Here is a 20,077-nt window from a genome sequence, read left to right on the forward strand (position 1 = left end):
TGAGCAGACGTCGCTCATTAACCCGCTGACAGGAGCTGCGGACAGCGAGGAGCGTCGCCACACACAGAAAGGTCACGGGGTCAATCAGCCCTCTCACTGGCCATCAAACCAAGATGGACGCACAAGCAGCGACTTATCCCTCCCAATCAAAGGGTCAATGATGCATTGTCAGGTCACTCTAACACGCACAAGCACAACATACACACACACGAGCGTGCACACACACACACACACACACACACACACACACACAGACTGACACAGAAACACGCATCAAAACAAATTGATTTATCAAAGGTGTTAGGGCTTTTTTTTTGACTAATCTACTTTTTAAAGATAATCTTAATCTTTCAGATAATCGTGTTTCCACTGAGACAAGTGGAGCATTAAGACCTTCAGCTTAACGTGTGTGAAATTTACAAGGTGTCTCAGCATTGTAATGATCAGAAGGATAGATTGTAAGGATAGAATAGAAATGTAATACCAACATTTTCGCTCACCTTTGTGTAAAAACAAGTATTTTATCATAGAAACTGTATATTAAAAATATTTTTTGTAACTAATTATTTGTATTATCGATAAATAAGTCTGTCATTTTTTAAATGTATTTAATTAATATATTAACATAATGGCCTTCACATCTTCCCAAACCAAAAGGGGACTTTTTTAAATTGCTTGTTTTGTCTAATCGTACAATTCTTAATAATATTAAACAGAAAATGCTCACAGTTGATAGTCTAGAACCAGAATAAATGTATATTATATTCACTTTATGCTTGGACGATTCAAAATTGATGTTAGTTTCAGGGTTTCCCTTTGTGTTTTATAGGCAGTCCACATCCCTTGAAGCATCTCCTCTAAATTCATGAATATAAATATGAAGTTTATGACATAAAACTATATCCTTCAGGAGGGCTGCAGTTTCATACATGTAATGAGAGTATTGTCAAAGCATCATCTACTAAATTGGGACCTTGCAACACTGCAAGCAAAAACGAGCGCACTAACAAATATAATTTATGCTGACAATGATCAGTGTTTGTTGACAAAATATCCGAGAGGTATTGATGCAGCTGTGCAATAATTGTTGAGGCTGTAGTAATTGTAACGTGGTCTTATCATTTTGTTTCTTCTGTATTTGTTGTTGCATAGTGGTTTCTGTTTATTTGTATTCAAAACATTTACTTTGTCGACTCTCCCTGAGATTTCTCTTTTTTTTTAAATCCCGATAAAGGGTTTTTTAATGGGAGTTTTTTCTCAGCCGAGCTAAGGGTGTAAGGGCAGGGTGTCATACTGTATGGAATGTAAAGCCCACTGAGGCAAATGTCTATTTGTGATATTGGGCTATACAAATAAAACTGATTTGATATGATTTACACCTGAATGATATCTGACATGGATGGTATTTTCTGACTAATATGTGATGTAAAGAGGAGACTTTACCATTACCTCATTGTATAAAATTGGGTGAAGTAACTCCTTATCCTCTTGTTTGAAACTTTTTACAAACTGAATACAATATGAACATAAAAGATGTTCTCTCAAGGATCCTCTCCACGACAAAATGTTCATGATAAAACCAATACATTTACATACATACCGGCACTGTTAAACAAAAGAGACTCTACAGGTCAAACTCTTGACAAGCCGCGTGACGAAGTCCTTCCTCATTACACACTCTTATTCCAGATGAGATTATTTCACAGCTAAAATGACCTCACTAATTTGAGGCTGAGGGCTGTTGAGAGAGTTCCAAATCCATTTTAAATGGCCTTGTGGTTTGAAGAGGTTGTTGTCTTTCTGAGTAAAATGAAGAATGGATGAATGAAGTTCACACCCTTGCGTGAGGGGGACCATCATCTTGAGGGTGCAACACAATATACTGCTCCTCTGAAATGATTAGTTTGTCTTGAGCGGCCGCCGTTCCGAATGGAATTCTTTTCTGAAGAGTGTGAGAGACGAGTGCTGCTACTTACAATCTTCTAAACGTTGGTGTAAAGAAAAAAACAAGGTGGTGGAAGGTAAAAGGGGACAGCAAAGACATGAGGGTTTTTGTTCTGTGCTTCACGTTGTGTTGTGGGGGTTGTTACAAAATCCTAATGATCGTGTTTACATTTGTGCACCTGGTGTTAATATTAAGATATACAAGACTTACCTCATTGAATTGGTGGAAGTGAATAATTATCTGACACTATTATGCTTGCTAAAACCCTAATATTTATAGATATAATATTTCTGGATAACGCAAATTACCCAGACTGAATGATAACACCTGCAAATCATTGAGGCTTTTGAAGGAGGGATAGAGAAAGAAACTTAACAACACCAAGAAAATAATATGAGAAATTATTAATTATTGAACACATTTTGCCTCATAACTTCTTAAAACACTGTCATATCCAAAACAGGAAACACTCAGAGTATAAACACCAGCATCAAACCCCAATACACAAATTACAAACTTTTAATCTTTGAATAATTTGAGTTACTTCACACAAAACACGTACTATTTTCTCTGAGGAAAGAGTGAAATTTATTTTATAACATACCAGTTGTTTTAGGTAAACAAAAATAAATTAAATCAGAAGTTTGCTTCAATAGACATCTTTTTATTTTATATTTTATTGATAACATTTCCAAATCTAATATTTATCTGTGTAAATATTCTATAATTGTAATACAGAAATCAATTCCTTTAATGTTGTCATTTATTTTAAGGATGCAACTCTTACATTTTTGTTTGCTTGGAAATTTGTATTACAGAAGCAACTTTAGATCTTTGCCGATTGGGTTGCGCTCTTGATTCACAATAGGGTCTATCAGTGTAGCCATTACTGTATTTCATCAGACATACAGCTCTATATCTTCTAGGTCTTCTGCCAAGCATCCACACTCTCACTGCCAGTCTCCTCCCTTGGTCTATTTCCAAAATAAAGTATTTCTGAGCTTTCCCTATATACTGTATATATGTTCACTAACAAGTCTAAAACAAGACACCTTCTTAGTGTTTCAGCTGAAATTGCAATCCGCAGTGTTTGAAATGCACTAGGCTAAAACCCATTCTGTTTTGAACGTGTGGTTTACAGTTGTGGCAGTAGTGTGTTAGCATTTGAACAAAGTGCTGGAAATCCACAGTGTTGTGCAGGCTGTGGTTGAACCATGAGATAAGTGTGTAGAGTTTAGAAAATTGTGTAATAAAAAACAAGCTAGAGTTTGGTCAAAATTAACTGCTGCTGTGCTAAGTGTTGTTAGAGTTTTGCACATGTTGCTCCAGTTGTGCCCACTGTGGTTTGGCGAAAAAAACTGTAACAGAGAAGATCAAAAGCTAAACTACAACTAATTGTGTGGACAGAAGGGGTGAGCTAGCACCATACACAAACTATTTAATGGAGATACCATGTCACACACACACACACACACACACACACACACACACACACACACACACACACACACACACACACACACACACACACACACAATCTCATTCTCCTTTATTTGCACTAATCCTTAAGTATTCTCATCCTACGGGCTTCCTAAATCCTGAAAATGGACTGTGAGTAAAGTTTACTTTGTCCAATTTATCCAATTTAGGGAACTTAAATCTGTGAATGGGGCTGCCTGCACGGCTGCTTCTCAGTCCAAACCTCACAGCTGAAGAATAAACAGCGGACTTCTTTGGAACCTCGGAAACTCCCAAACCGTAACAACAAAAGTAACAACTACAACACTTTGAGTCTATGCCATTGTATGTTATAGACATTAGTAACATGTCTTAAGTCATAGCTAGTGGGTTGTCGACTATGTAATGAATAAGTCAACATGTATAAAGGTTGAATAAGGGAAAACACAAGTAGCCTATAAAAAAAGAAAAATTTTCACTCCACCCATCTTCTGTCTGCCTCTGTGTCTCTCACCCTTCACCCCCCACTCCCCCAACATGTCCATCTCTTCATCCCCCACTGACTATGTGTCTCCGGGTCTTCCTGATTGGTCATGGGGATTTCTCCTCGTTCTCCACAGCAGTGTGTTTATGGGTGTGTTTGTCCACTGGGATACTCTTGATGCTGACCCTCTCTCCATGTTTTTTCTACACAGACTCACATGCACATGCGCTTTTCGCTTACATTGTCCCCAGTCAGCCTCTTTAACCTTAATAAAATACAGGCCAACAGCCAAATACCGGCCCCAAAGAGAAGAGGGGAAACACTCAAATAATCTCTTTCTTCCCCCTGAGCCCTGGAGAGCTCGGTCTCTAAGTCCGCTCAGGATAACTCAGTGTGCATCCCGGCCTGCTGGATTTGAGGGAAGAGGATTGTATTGACATTGTGACTTTTAAACAGGAGTCTCATGGTCTCGAGCATTGTGAGGGAATAAACAGCCATTACAGTCTTCTTTAAGGAGGGATCTGAGCTTTTGTTGACGCATAGCTTGTCTGTTGTTCTATGTAAAAGCTTGTTGGTAAAGCTGGTGGTATTATTGCACATATCAGAAACACATAAAGTGATGTGTTTTTAGTTTTGCATTGTTTGTCAATTCATCCAGTGAAAGGACCAAAAATGAATTTAACTACTAACAAGTTCATTTGTCTCTATACTACAGAGCTCCGACATTGTCTAAAAACTATTACAAACACGTTTCTTCATCACAATAAACAAATGCAATATAGTTTTTATGAGTCAGTCCCACATTCACCATCCTGCAACATATATACTCACTAGAACACTGAGCTTGTATTAATACGCAGAGGAAAATAGTCCACAAAACACACACACAAAACCCTCTATATATACACCTGTGTGAGTAACATTTGCTGAAAACTATAGTGCCCAGCTGCTTCAGGAAGTTAATAAGTTTTTTCAAAAAGTTAAACTATAAATGTGTCTTTAAAAATGTGCTTCTTCAGTAAAATAATAACAGTAACTATAAACATGCTTGGACTAAAGGTGCAAACTTTCGTTGTAAGGCATTACACCTAGATGGGATGTTTTTACAAACCCCTGATGCAGCTGTGAAAACCAACTCAAATGTATTAATCTGTGTTGTAACCAAAGACTGTATATAAAAGAGGATTAACGCTGTTATCATTTAGAATATCATTTCTGAGATTTATAAGAGGTAGATTTTCATTTGTTCTAATTCATCTCTTGAATTAGTTTGAAGAAGAATGGAATCCTAACGATAAATTCAGAATGAATCTCAAGCTGGCTGGAGTCAGTGGCGACCAGTGGTCCCACGCGGTTAAGTTTTGACACTAATATATGTGGTTTTAACCCCGTCTGACATTCATAATCTCTATTATCTTGGAGTCTCTAGTGGTCGAAGATCTAAGGTCTGAGACAGTAGGGGACCAGTGGAATAATAAGATGCTCGTCACAGTTGCTTCTCAACATATAAAACCAGTGACTGTATGGGTGTTGGAGCTGTGCGTAATGGCTTTGTGTATGTGTGTGTGTGTGTGTGTGTGTGTGTGTGTGTGTGTGTGTGTGTGTGTGCATGTTTATGTGTGTCGCGGGGGGTCTAACTGTCTGACACCTGCAGCTCTTCATACTAAAAATGCAAATCCAAGCCCCCCCCAACACAGACACACGACCCCTCCCTCAATCCAAGGTTACTGAGCAACGACTTTCGTAAATCTAGACCAGATTTAAATAAAAGCACAAAAAGAGTTTTAACAGCACCAAACGAACACCAAGGAATTAAAGCTTTTTATGGAAATACTGCAAGAAGCAAATTTATCTCATTCAGATAATGTTCCAAGCCAACAAAGATAATAAAAGGGACAATTTGTCTGACATAAAACTCAGTCAGTCTGCCTGATATCTTAAGATTGGTTATTCTACATAATTATTTAAACCATGAAAACTGTAAAGACAAACCCGGACAATTTCAGTTTGACAAAATGAGATTGTTAAAGGTATGAATAATAACTGTAAACTACAACAATGTCATAAAATCAGGCAGTCCCTGACAACGCAGAATGATGATGCTTTAGAAAAGCAATTACATAAGAATTTGAAATACTGACTATGCCAAGTGTTGATTAAGTCCATTTGTGATGAAACTACAACGTTTGCTTGCCAAGAAGCAGGTGCAAGCCCCTGTGTCAGAGCAAGCATCTGCCTAACTGAAGTGGTGAAGTGAACTCGTTGCTGAATCCCTAACCGGCTCTGAGGGTTCAGCCTTGCAGCTGAGGCTGACCTCTGACCTGGGCTTCTTAAAAATATTTCCCTGTGGAGAACAAGTAAAGTGGTGCATTATTTGTATTGTTGTAAGTGGAGTGTGAAGTAAATGAGAAAAGGCACCTGTTTCACTGGGTACCACAGTTGCACTGTGGGGATGTTAGGAATACCCTTTATTGTCACCCAGCTCTCTAGTGCCACCCACTGACTGTTCAAGGCAGCACAGAGATGGGAAAGTATAGCGGCTACAGTCAACTTCAGATACACAATGTCGACAGTTTGTAAATCTCTGTAAGATTACATCACTGTGCAACAACACTGTAGATAAAACTTTCTGGAATTAAGTCTGAAAAAAAGATTCATCCCGTTTGCGAAAAGGTCTTCTACCATCCCAGTTACATCTCCCTCATATATTTCATTAACAGTTGTGGGAAATGATAAAAACAAAGTAAACTAGCTTTTAAGTAGGCCTATTATTTGTTCAATATTATAATTGGTATTAGTCTATTAGTCTAAATGCCAAACTATGCCATTATAATTGAGGTGTATCAGTAGATTTAGATTTTTTTTAAGGTTTCATGGTTTTCTTTCTGTCTTACTTTTTAGCACCAACATACCAAGTCAGATCTCTTTTATGTGAAAGCATACATGGAATTAGACCTGATTTGGAAACATCTACGAACTTTCAAATCTTATGTTTCTGCTTAAACACAGTTCACTAACTTGCCACTTTATACCAGTCGACATCTGGATAAACACTTCTGTTTACATTTTACATTTATTTAGTTTTGTATTTAGGTCTCTGCTTTCCTTGTGTTCCTCTTATACACTTAATTCTTCTTCTTCTTCTTCTTCTTCTTCTTCTTCTTCTTCTTCTTCTTCTTATTATTATTGTGTTTTTATCATTTAAGTCTCTGCTTTCACTTGTGTTTGTTTTATACTTATACGCTTTCTTTATTGCACTGTTGGAGGAGCCCAAGACCAAATAATTTCATTGCCAGCGACTGCTCTGTAATTGTTGTGCATATGACAATAAAACAATCTTGAATCAACAGCGCCACCAGGTGGGCATGCTGTGGTAATACCACTCCTGAACTGCTTCCTTTTAGTGACGAATTTGTTTATAAAATAACATACTTTTTCAAAATGCTCTTATTGGGCCTTGAACATTGGGTCAGCCCTGTTATGTTTTAAGATGCAATCATGCCTGATGAATGTCTGTTGAGCAAAACGTTGCCTTATTTATAATAAATTATTATCAGCGAGAAACGAGACACGAGTAGTGTACACCCACACTGCTATAGGCTACTGTGAGCTTGTACGTTGTGTCAAACCTTTCCTCAGTGGATCAGAGCGATAGCATCGTTTAAGGTTATACTGTAGGCCCTATAGCTTTCTGTCAGATCTGCGCGCACTGGGCACTTGTCCACCTGTCAAGTCCGACAGAGTTACATTTCCGGTATGAGATTTAAAAAAATAAATAGACTAAAGCTATCTTGTTGCATTTTAGGTTACTCGTGGTAAATTATTTTGAAAGGAAGTATTTTCATTTCATACTCTCCGTCTCACTTGTTGCTTACTTGACGCAGAGTTTCAACAGGTGCCAAAAATTAAAGTGCAGCAACACTGTCAATGAGCTTAGAGGAAAAGAAGGCCAGACTAAAATTAAATAAGATAAGAGCAAATTGTGGGTGGTGATTTAACTGAATGCTTTCTTTCCTCATTCATAACAAAGAGAGAAGAATTCTTTATTGTCAAATGTGTGTTTTGCACACAACGAAATTTCTGCCGACGGCTCCAGCTTAGATTACACAGTAAAAACAACAAGATGTAAAAATAATATACATAATAATATAATATATAATAATATAATATACAAAGTGGCCCATCCATCTGACCTCTGATCTGACTCACTCTGCATTAGTCTCTTTCAGGGTCACACAACACCTGCACTATGAAGACTTATAAATCCTCTGTACTCTGTAGGATGACTATTAGAAGAAGTTCACCAATCTTGATCCCATTTAAGATACACTACACATAACCCCATTTCGTCATTCTATGACTTCTGGAAACTCAATTGACCTACAAGTGTATGTTTGATTCAGGTCTAATTAGGCTGTATAACACCAGGAGTTAAGGTTAAATACTTTACCATAATTGGAGTTGGATTATATTACAAATACATCTATGTTTTAATCATAATCAAAGGACACATATTGTGTCCTTTAAACGTCCCCGGTTTGGCCTTTATACACATGACTTAAAGAACATGGCGCACATTGACATCTTGAACTTTAACCTCGGATATTTATTCAACCTCGTTCATCTGTTTGTCAGAATGCAAATCAATCACTCAAAATTCTCGCGATAATTGGCGCCAATATATTAGGACACACCGGGAGGCTTCGTCCACTTGGAGGGGCGTTGGGTTTCTTTGAGGACCTTGGAGAGTTTTTCTGTTACAGTAGAGGGATCTCAAATCTGCAGCCATGTCGGACGCGGTGATTAGTTTCATGAAGGACTTCTTGGCCGGTGGCGTTGCCGCTGCCATCTCCAAAACAGCTGTCGCTCCCATTGAGAGAGTGAAGTTGTTGCTGCAGGTAAAATAATCGAACCAATTGATGCCCAAAGCGTGGCCTCATGTTAACTGTTATATGCGTAAAACGTGCGTAAATGTTGAGTTACTGGTAAACCACACACTCAAATTTAAATCGGGAATGGGTTTTCATAGAGCAAAGTCTAAGTGTGCACTGTGTAAGTTCGTATGATGTGGTGCGTAATGCCAAGGGGCACGTGAGGGGTCCTGCGCCAACGGGGACATGGTTTTACGCACTAGACTTTGCTACGTTGCTGCTAGGATGGCGATTATGTGGATGACTCATAGTATGTCAATGAAATGGAAACAATACTAGTTATGAGCTATTTGCGCGTATTTACGTTAATCATCAAATGTCACAGATGACCGCAGTAATATTTAGTAAAATTGAACTGCTAAATTTAACTTGAGGAATGTAATCTAATACACTGCTGATTCTCAAGTGACAGGGCATGTGCATGGAGACTGCTAGGCCTACAACTACTACGCATTAATGCTTGGCCGGAGAATATTAAACACCGGCTAAGATCATGTAAATACAAGAAGTTTTAAACAGAAAATAACAAATAATATAATATCATGTTTATAATATAATTAATATAATTCTGTTGTGAACTGAAAATTAACCACATTTAGGGTGAACATATATGTTTTAAATTTTTGATTTTTGATTGTCTTTGAAGGTCCAACATGCCAGCAAACAGATTACTGCAGATATGCAGTACAAGGGAATCATGGACTGTGTGAGGAGAATCCCAGCGGAACAGGGCTTTATTTCCTTCTGGAGGGGCAACCTGGCCAACGTGATCCGTTACTTTCCCACCCAAGCCCTCAACTTCGCCTTCAAAGACAAGTACAAGAAGGTCTTCCTCGGTGGTGTGGATCCAAAAACACAGTTCTGGCGTCACTTCGCTGGTAACCTAGCATCCGGTGGTGCCGCTGGTGCCACTTCGCTCTGCTTCGTCTATCCTCTCGACTTCGCCAGAACGAGGCTCGCTGCCGACATCGGCAAGGGCAACGCGCAGAGAGAGTTCTCCGGTCTGGGAAACTGCCTCTCCAGTATCTACAAGAGCGATGGCCTTAGAGGTCTCTACCAAGGATTCAACGTGTCCGTGCAGGGTATCATCATCTACAGAGCGGCATACTTCGGATGCTTTGACACAGCTAAAGGTGCGCACATCTGGTCGATCCCACTTGTCTCATGTTTTTAACCTGTTTGATGATGTGCAAGCGTGTGACTAAAGTCCATTTTCCTACAGGTATGCTGCCGGATCCTAAGAACACGCACATCTTCATAACCTGGATGATCGCCCAGACTGTCACCGCTGCAGCTGGCATTATCTCATACCCATTCGACACCGTCAGACGTCGTATGATGATGCAGTCTGGACGCAAAGGAGGTGAGCTTCAGTCGAGCGCGTGGACTAAAGTCCGTATAGTGATGTATTTGAGTGTTTGGCCTATTTACGCATTTTGAACATGCATTCTTGGGCATTGCGCATCACTATCCATGTCTCCATTTCAACAGCTGACATCATGTACACGGGCACAATCGACTGCTGGAAGAAGATCGCAAAGGACGAGGGAGGAAAAGCCTTCTTCAAGGGTGCCTGGTCCAACGTGATCAGAGGCGCGGGTGGCGCCTTTGTGTTGGTGCTGTACGACGAGATCAAGAAGTACACATAATAAAACTGTCTAATCTCCGTGTCCCCAAGGAAACCCCATACTTTGTCTAAGTCTTAATTATTGTCATAGAGTAATAACAGCATGTGGTAAACTTACAATGTGGGCATGCACTCCTCAGCGACAGACCGGGAGAGGTAGGTGCATGTGACCTGGGTTAACATGCCTCCTCAGAAATCTGTATGTAACTCATATACGACGTGTCTACAGGGCCAAACAGTCTTTCAGTTGACAAAGTTAAACCGTGTTTCAATGGACACGCAGTGATAATGAAAAGGATGTCTTCACCATCCGTCATACCGATTCTCATTTTAGAGTCAGTTTATGAAGCAGTTTCTGAGGCCCATGTGTTATGTTGTGACCACTCTGACTCATGTATCGCAACCTCACAGTTCAATTATTTATTTATTAAAAAATAAAGATGTATGAGTCTAAACGTCTTTTTGATGCATGCAGGTATACAACTTTTTTTACACTGCAGACATTTTGACTGTGACATACAAATCTAAATCGAGGACACAATGCAGTCAAAATAAAATCATTTGGGTTTGATTAAAATGTCCAAAATCTCTTTTTTGGAAAATTTCATACATACCTGCACCTGTACACACTAGTAGTCGAAAGGCATGTGCCATAGTGTTGTAATACATGAAATAACCTTCTGAAAATGTGCAAAATATCCATGAAGTATATTGAGTAGTTCTATATACAACCACTCCCCTAACCAAGAGTTTATTCATTCCACCATTGTTCCATTTAAAGTTTCAAAACAGCAAACTGCTGAATGGTAGAACAAGCAGCTTTATTTTATAGTAAACAAGAAATACGAATACAAACACCAAAAAAATAGTTCAAATGTAATATTATTGTATAAAAACATAATTATCTGGGTCATCATAAATTGTACAAATGTGGAAAAAGTGCCAAACAAAAGAATTGCAGATTTAAAGTAAACATCACTAACTGGGATAGTAAACAATAGTTCTTTATTTCATGGCTTTTGAAGTAAAGGCAATATCTCCTACAAAAATAAAGCAAGCTAACTGTTAAGAGTTACTGCAGTATAGAAGACACAATTGAACTATTCAAATTCATTACAATAGTGCTGGACATCAGCTGCTTTATTTCAGCATCAAAAAGATCTTATTTATAATCAATAAGAACAACAACGAACATCTTGAATAGTTGAATAACACTAAAGGTACTGTGAACACACCCTTTGCACCGTTTCTGATGAATAGATACCAAAAGATACCACTGAAGACAACCAGCAGTGTGTTTCTTTTTGGATCAGACATCTGCAACGCTCTCAGCACCAGGCCGGTCGGGCTGCACTCAGTTTCTTTGGCCTAGGTACGACGGATGTGCGGCCAGAGGCAGTGGTTGTGGAAGCTGCTCTGAAGCTGCGCTGCTGGACAGAACTGACTGGCGTGTGACTTGCTGGTGTGGATAACAGAAAGAAAGATGGTCTGATTACAACTGTAGCTTTTCATTATAAGATCTGACACCTGACATACCCTTTGAATTTGTATCTGAAATTAAGATCGAGAAGAACATATAACTTCCAATGTCATATCAGCACACACAAAGCCATAACTATCAGGTACAGAACAGGTAAAAACACACACACAAGCACAACTATTTCTACTGTTTTAAGTTTGACTCTTGGACCCGGCAGCAAAGACAAAATAATGCTGAAAAGCACCCAGTTTGGTAAAAAAGGGTTTAATGCAGTATAACCAGACAAACACCCATACATGAACAGGTGATACTTACCATTATCAGTCATCCGCAGCTGCTTTTTTACTGTCTGAAAGTCTTCTTTTGTTAATTAAATCTCTGCAGCTATCTGACGGCAGCATGTCAGACGTATGATAGAACTTCATCCTTTAATTTGAGAGGAGCATGGCAGCGCCACATACGCATCCTCTTTGTTTATTCAGTGAAGTCATCACAGGCAAGTCACAGGCAAACAACTACAGTGATGTACCTGATGATGTCTTGCTGGTAGCCCTCTCTTTCTTTGTTGTGGACATACAGATGGGACTAAACGGAGGTGCTGCATATCCAACTTGTCGCCGATAATCTGCCAGTTGTTGTGAGCGCTTTAGGCCAGGTGTAGGCTTGACGGACTCCAGCCTTTTCAGGAAAGCCTGAAAGAAATACCAAAAGTGCTTCAAAAATGTGCTCTTCAAGCCAAGCCTAAAGTTGTGTTATGCCATAAAACCTAAAAATTCAGCAAGGCTCAGTAGCAGGGGTTTTATTTTAATAATAGAGTTTTTTCAAGCATTTGATTTGTTGAGCGTTTTACTGTTAGTAGATCAAATTTGTTCTGGATATTTGACCCAGAAAATTTAAAACGCTATTTACCACACTATTTAGGAAGTTTATACATATTTAATATAATAAACAGGTATCTGTCTCAGAAATGAAGTACACACTGTCATTCTGAAAAACTCCCAATCAGATATGAAAAAAATAAAAAATAAAATTACTTCATAGTAAACACAACCTTTGCACTGCATCAGGCAGAAAAGTGTAGGCAAGTGTCTGAATGTCACACATTCAGTCACACTCTCACAGGCATGCTGTGCAGAAATCCCTCAGTAAGCAAAAGCTCCACATGAAGCAAAGTTACAAGCAAAACGTATCCAGAGTCAGAAGACTGTTCTATTAAAGTTCATAAGTCCTCTAAAGGTCATAAAATGGCAGTCTATCAGGTCTCCTATGTCATTTCCAAGGTATGAATAAAGTGAAATTTGGTAAAAAATCCCATGAATCTAGCCTTCTATATATATATCACTTCCAAAGAAAAATAACATGTGCAGTGTAATTGACCAATCTTGTCAAATAAGTGTGCAGGGCAAATGAGGTGTCTCAAATGTGTGATGAGTTGGGTGGACACTGATCACACGGCAGATTTAGTTACTTCACTCTAAGAATAGTAAAGGCGCAGAAAAGCAGTCCCGACAACATAGAGATATGGCCTCAAGAAGAGAACAGTCCGTCCTGAAAACACCTGGAACACATTCTCTTATGAAAACAAGTCGGTGACAAAGTAAGATCTTTAATCAGCAATAAAGAGAAATATACGTGACCATATCAGTGATAAACAAAAAGGAAGCAAGTTTTTAGTTTACAATTAAAACACCAATCAGAGGTGACAAAAAAACTCTACCATTTATAATTTCATGAAGCATTTTCAAACCCTGCCTCTTGTTTCACCCTGTGTGTCTATCACAATGTGGTCAAGCAGACTTAATATATGGGGTGAGAGGTTAAAGCTGCAGAGGCTGAACTCGCTGTCACTCTCTGGCGCTGCCTGCCACCTGCTGCCATGTGTCCAAGGCCATCTGGGTCTGCTTTCAGGGGCGGCACTCTAACTCTGACACTTAGGCTACTCAACCCAAATAACTAGTACCTCTCAAACCCCTGTAAACCAAAATGCACAAAATCCAATCTAAATATGTAATTTGTGAAGTAGCATGATAGCAAGCATCTGAAATAGTAAGGCATATTTATGAATCCAAATGAAAGATTGTCATTTAAAGGTGCAGTGTGTAATATGACAGCATCAAGAAAGTTCTCCAAAGTTCTAGAATGCAATGCTCCCTGGGTAACCCCAACCCTTTCGAATAATAACAGAAGCTACAGTGGCCTTCAAGGACAAGAACAATTCTACATTTTAAACAATGCACCTGATGACATTCCAACTATGACACTTTCAAGATGGCGGCACTAGGCCTTGGTCCAAAATATGCAGAAATATGGACATATATGAGACCCTTTCTAAGGGAAAAAAAATAATTAAAAATTTTTTTCAGCTATTATGCACTAAATTAAATGTACTTATGGATATTATAATTACTTTCTACAAAATCTGCTAGGAAATAAAACCCAAAATTCTACACACTGCAGGTTTAAAAGGTTCAGTGTGTAATGTCAGAATATTTAGTGGCATTAAGTGGTGAAAGGTCTAGATTGCAACGCTCCCTTGGTAACTCCTCACTTTTGAAAAATTACAGAAACTACAGTGGCCTTCAAGGACAAGAAGCTAGTTACTAAGAATGGCATCATCCACCACTGCCTCAAGTCTTTCCACATTACCTGTTGGTAATGACTTAAAATGTTCCCACTGTGACTAGAACAAGTGATGAGGAAATATTGGTAGTCATTCATTCTAGTACTTCTTTGTCGCTTATTCTAAAGGAAATAAAACAAACAACATTTATTTTCAAGCGATTATACATCAATAAAAATATACTTATCAATATTTCCTTTCTACCAAGTCTGTTCTGAAAAAGCCACTACATTCTACACCCTGCACCTTTAAGTTTGATTGAAATTCAGTTAAAGGGGCACTGTGTAACATTTTAAGTAATTTATAAGCTAAAATCAATATCCACTGGTGTGAAATCACCTCTGCCAATAATCTGAATTATCCTCCTGAGCGGAGAATTACAAATATTAATATTACATTTTGTACATTGAGCAGGCAGGTCTTATGGAGGAATCCGTGTTGGAAGCGTCATGGTTGGAATGTCATCAGGTGCATTGTTTAGAATTTAGAATTGTTCTTGTCCTTGAAGGCCACTGTAGCTTCTGTTATTATTCAAAAGGGGTGGGGTTACCCAGGGAGCATTGCATCCTAGAACTTTCTTGATGATGTCATATTACACAGTGCCCCGTAAGCCCAGTTCAGACCAAAGATTCGCCTTGCAACTGCTTGCAACGAGACGGTTTTAGAACGTCGAGGGGGAGAAATCGCAGCGGTGTGAACTGCTTGTTGCAAGGCGTCGCAGAAGATTCAACATGTCAAATCGCAAGGTCCAGTTTTAGAACGTCTCAAACGTCTCGTCGCAAGGAGTTGCGAGTTGCAAGCAGTTGCAAGGCGAATCTTTGGTCTGAACTGGGCTTTAAAGATGAGGCGGGTTATACTCTTCTTATTACACAACATAGATATAAATACATATTTATATCTATGATTACACAATAGGTATTTTGAACCAATCCCTCAGTTCTCTGCCCTAACATTATAAAAAAACAATGACTGTTTCCATGGAGAACGTTTGATGCAGCAACACCCACACAGTCCTGCCAAATGGCCTAGTGAGTAAAATAGCAGTTTTAAAAAAATATTTTTATATATTTTCTTTTTTATAGTTTTAGAAGTTATAGTTTTTAAATCTAAGGGGCCGTGTCCAGCGAATGCGCTTTTTTAAGGCGGTGCGCCTCTCTGCTATGCATTCTCTATGGTAGGACGCACTTGCAGCGGGCCTATTAAACGGTTAAAGCTAAAAAAGTTGAACTTTTGAAGAAAGCGCTGCTCATCAACGTCTCTTTTTTTCGAACGACCAGCCGTTGGTGCACACACAGGGCACAGCAAAAAGAGCGCACGGAGCGCTCCGCCTTTTAAAAGTGCATTTGGTGGATACTGGCCCTAAGGCTGTGGCTCAGGTGGTAGAGCGGGTTGGCCAGTGATCCAACGGTTGGCGGTTCTATCCCCGCCGTGCCACTTGTGTCATGGTTGTTGTGTCCTTGGGCAAAACACTTCACCCACCTTGCCTCCTGTGAATGTGTATGACTGCTGTATGTTTGAGGTGGTGGTCGGAGGGGCCGTATGCACAGCCACGCTTCCATCAGTCTGCCCCAGGGCAGCTGTGGCTACTATCGTAGTTTACCACCACCGGTATGACTTTGTGTGAATGAATGGAACCTGGAACCCTGTAAAGCACTTGAGTACCTAGAATAGCGCTATATAAATCCAATCCAATTCATTATTTAGCAGCACAGAATGGACTAATTTAATGCACATTTTTCTAGTGGGTGTCTTGGGGAAATGCACCTGTTATTATACGAAGACGTGCGTGTCGAATAATGATAATAATAAATGATTAAAAAGTGTAACAGTGTAAATAGCCTACATCTTAACCTCATCTCTTGATATTGTGGAAATACTTGAGGCAGTGGTGAATAATGTCATCTTTAGTAATTAGCTTCTTGTTGTTGGCCACTGTAGCTTCTGTAATTATTCAAAAGTGAGAGGTTACCAACAGTGCATTATAGAACTCACCACTAGATGCCACTAAAGTGAAAACATATTCAGATATCAAACACTGCAAATTTAAGGCACACTTTTCTTCATACTGGCCAAAATATTGACACCACTCTTACAGTCTCAATGTATACAGCAAAAATCAGTTTTAAAGATTCTCATGCTATTTAGCTGCTACTTGACAAAACTCACCAGATTATCCTTCTCGATGCGTTGCTGTTCGCGCTGCCTATTGAGTCCGCTGTGAGAGAGGCGAGTACAAGGTGAGATACAGGCCTTTTGGGTTTTCTTCCCGGCTGCACTTTCTGGACCTGGCCCTGGCCCCGGTGTCACACGTGAAAGCTCCCGCAGAAGTCGCTGGTTCTCGCGATCTATGATTTTGACCTCATCATTGGTAAATGAGAAGTTCTTCCTGTTTCTCCATCCAGGACAGTGGATGACTTTTTCGAGCTCTGATCTGAGAGGGTCTGATTCATGAAAAGGACACGTGTTACAGTATGTTGTCTTCTAAGGCCATGGAAGTCCTCCTTAGTCTTCTTAAATAAACATTAAAATAAAACTATTTTAGAGGGATTTTTAGTTTTTTTCTGTAAACTGCATGTCCACACTGAGGCCCTGACTTGAGGTCAGGTGTTAGGGAGTATTGCTTAATTTTAAGACTTGTGACGTGACGATGTGTAAAGTTGCAGTAACCTTTGACCTTTGGAATCCAAAATCAAATCTAAGGCTGTGTTCAAGAAGCCGTACTACTCATCGTACTCGTACTCATTTTGACGTCAATTTGAGTATGTGACGGTTGGTTGTGTAGGCGAGTTTGTGTAGGCAAGAAATGCCTGGATGAGTACTAACTTCCGGGAAGATTTTGTGTATGGATCGATAGGATACTTTTCCTACTCAACCGCCTCACAATGCATTGCGTCTTTTCTAACGGCATGGAAGTTTTTTTTTAATTCTTTATTGCTTCTGTATACTTTAGTGAAAACGGTCCGACGAACCGCACATACACAATCGATCGTTAAGTAGACAGTATGGAGTATACATGTTGAGTATGTAGGAGGGCGGACGTTAGTATGGCTTTTTGACACACAAGCAAGAATAGCACTTTACTCACACTGATCAGACTCCTCATATGGAAGTTTGTTGCTAAGGCCACTGGAGGGCACACTCCCCTCGCGATGCTGCTGCTCTATGAGGCTTCCTTCTTCAGCCTCTGTGTGGTTCAGGTCTAACGAGCGGAAAGGGCTGCAGTTAGCAGAGGAGAGGGAGCTCACATCAGTCACTGAACCCTCGGTTTCCTCTGCATGGCGGACAGACACACCCCGGGACCCTGCTGAGCCCACTCGGGTCCTTCTCACTCCAGGGGATGAAGAAGACTTGTTTGGAAGGACAGGGGACTTTAATTTGCTCTTCTCAATTCTACTACTACGGGAGCTCTCAGAGTCTGCGTCCACACTGCCGTCGGTTAAAGCAGGGGATGGAGTTCGGATGCGGCAATTTTTTATCTGCTTTTTAGGAGGTTGTTTATTTCTCCCTTTAGAGCCAGAGTGTTTGGCACTAGGTGGATATGCTTTTTCTTCTGGAGGGTTATTTGGACTCTGGTTGTAAACATCCTTATCATCTACCTCACTGTCCTCAGCCAACAAAGACATAAAGGTTCCCTTTGGCGTTTTAGAATGCAGATTAGAGTCTTCTTCACCATCAGTAATATTATTGATGGATTTATCTGGTGTACTGGCAACAGATGATGCACTGGTCGTCTTCCCTCCATCTTTGTCACAGTCACTGTCAAAAAATGAATGGTCCACGTCCCCTTCTAGTTCAGTGGCGTTGGACATGGCGGTCTGCTCCAACGCACTGGACCTGTGATGTCATGTAAGGGAGACATAATTCAAAAGGAATTATTGCGGTAGTTATGGTGTTGGTTTTCCATGTTACAATAAGCCCTTTTCCTAAGATTACATACACTTGACATCACCGGTAATTTTTTTTCTCCAAACCATGCTGCTGTGTTGCAGACATTGAATGCATTTTCTGCTGCTGACAAAAATGGATTCAGTTTTGATGCAGATGTTCTCTGTAAATTACATATCTCATACAGGTTTTAAGAATTACCTTACTGATTAACAAAACAAGAAGACATACCCGAGGGTACCTACAGCATGAGGCAACTTAGTTTTAAGACTTTTTTTTTAAATTAATGTCTGATTATTATTATTTTAATAAAAAAAAATCTGCAGAAACACTGATAAACGGAAACTAGCTGTTATAGGAAATGTAAAACTGTAATAGATGCATCTGGATATGATTAGCAATCATTTAAAGTATACGGTTAAGGAGCTAAGAAAAGCAAACAATCGTGGTCCTTTTTATTAAGAAAATATTATTCAACAAAAAAATATAAATATTAATTAAATATATCTAAATGTAACATTTACCCAGCCATGGTAACGGTGCTGTCATGAAAGACACTTGTCATAATACATAAACATTTCACACACCATGGAGGCAAAGCTTGTTTACAACACGTTACGTTCACATACGTTAGCGTATTAAACTCAAGTAGCTAACAAAACAACTAAACGTTTAGGTTAGCTAGCTGTAGCTGCATGACAACCATATCTAACCTGGAGAAGGGTAGCAGGACTAAAAGTTGCTTATACTTATTTAGAGAGGGTTTATTCCGTTAAGAAGACCAATAAATTAAACACAAACCTGCCTTTGAAAATGTGAAATCCCCGCTAGCTGGCTACAGCTCAGCTGGTTGCTGTGAGCTTGACATGGAGCCTGGTAACTACGCAACGTCACTTCCTGGCAACGGTTGCTCTGTTGCGGAGCTCTGCAGTGGTTTGTGCGTCAAGAGATAACTGCAGTTATTCTATATTTGTATAGGATAACTGATTGATTATTATGAACTATCAAATGTTGATGCTTTGGAAACAGATTTATTTGGAAAACGTTCATACTAATAGAGGCCGTTTAATATAATTAACAATATCAGGCCAGTTTCATAGGCTAATTGAACAACAAAAAGATTAATGTATTAAAAACCATTTGAAAAAATATATAGGCCTATATTTTAAAATAAAATACACGTAGGCTACTAGCATTCATCTTCCAAATAAATGCAGAGCCTAGCCTATAGGCTATTTGAACAGAAGGGTTAAGGTAGTTGAATAGGCCTATTTCAAGTAGCCTAGGCACATTTTAAATGTATAGCCTACACAACTAATGGTGTTTGGTGTAACGTAATGCAATTTTCAAATGGCTTTTTGATTGTATTTAATATCTGACAAAGAAAAAAATAGGACATAGTTTTTAACCTAATGAATGAGTTTGGTTAGTCAACAATTAAAGTGTTTGTCTGTTTAGGTTTTTAAATGTGTCCTAGTGCTATAAGGTGACATGCATCAACATATTAATATAATCTACAAATCAGATTGTCTGCATCATAGATGAGAGGTCACTTAGTTTTTTTTCCTTGGGGATCTATTATGCCAAAGTAACAGCTCCCCTAGTGCACATCCATTGACAAGAAAGGGGGATTATCTGAAGGCGCGT

General features: G+C 39.3%; 2 protein-coding genes across 2 annotated transcripts; one reads left to right on the plus strand and one right to left on the minus strand.

The window, feature by feature from the left end:
* The first annotated feature begins 8,609 nt into the window (after positions 1 to 8,609).
* On the plus strand, positions 8,610 to 10,912 carry slc25a4 (solute carrier family 25 member 4). Its single transcript, XM_080029804.1, has 4 exons — positions 8,610 to 8,785; positions 9,465 to 9,951; positions 10,041 to 10,181; positions 10,310 to 10,912. Exons 1-4 carry the CDS (start codon positions 8,675 to 8,677, stop codon positions 10,465 to 10,467), a joined length of 897 nt encoding a protein of 298 aa, XP_079885930.1. The 5' UTR covers positions 8,610 to 8,674; the 3' UTR covers positions 10,468 to 10,912.
* A 657-nt stretch (positions 10,913 to 11,569) lies between these two features.
* cfap97 (cilia and flagella associated protein 97) lies at positions 11,570 to 18,223 on the minus strand. Its single transcript, XM_080029136.1, has 4 exons — positions 17,631 to 18,223; positions 16,712 to 16,986; positions 12,455 to 12,617; positions 11,570 to 11,904 (listed from the first exon to the last, which is right to left on the minus strand). The coding sequence occupies exons 1-4, from the start codon at positions 18,166 to 18,168 to the stop codon at positions 11,774 to 11,776; spliced, it is 1,107 nt and encodes a 368-aa protein (XP_079885262.1). The 5' UTR covers positions 18,169 to 18,223; the 3' UTR covers positions 11,570 to 11,773.
* Positions 18,224 to 20,077: the final 1,854 nt, after the last annotated feature.

The sequence above is a fragment of the Ammodytes marinus genome (genome assembly GCF_949987685.1).
Source record: "Ammodytes marinus genome assembly, chromosome: 6".
In the NCBI taxonomy this organism is placed as follows: Eukaryota; Metazoa; Chordata; class Actinopteri; order Uranoscopiformes; family Ammodytidae; genus Ammodytes; species Ammodytes marinus.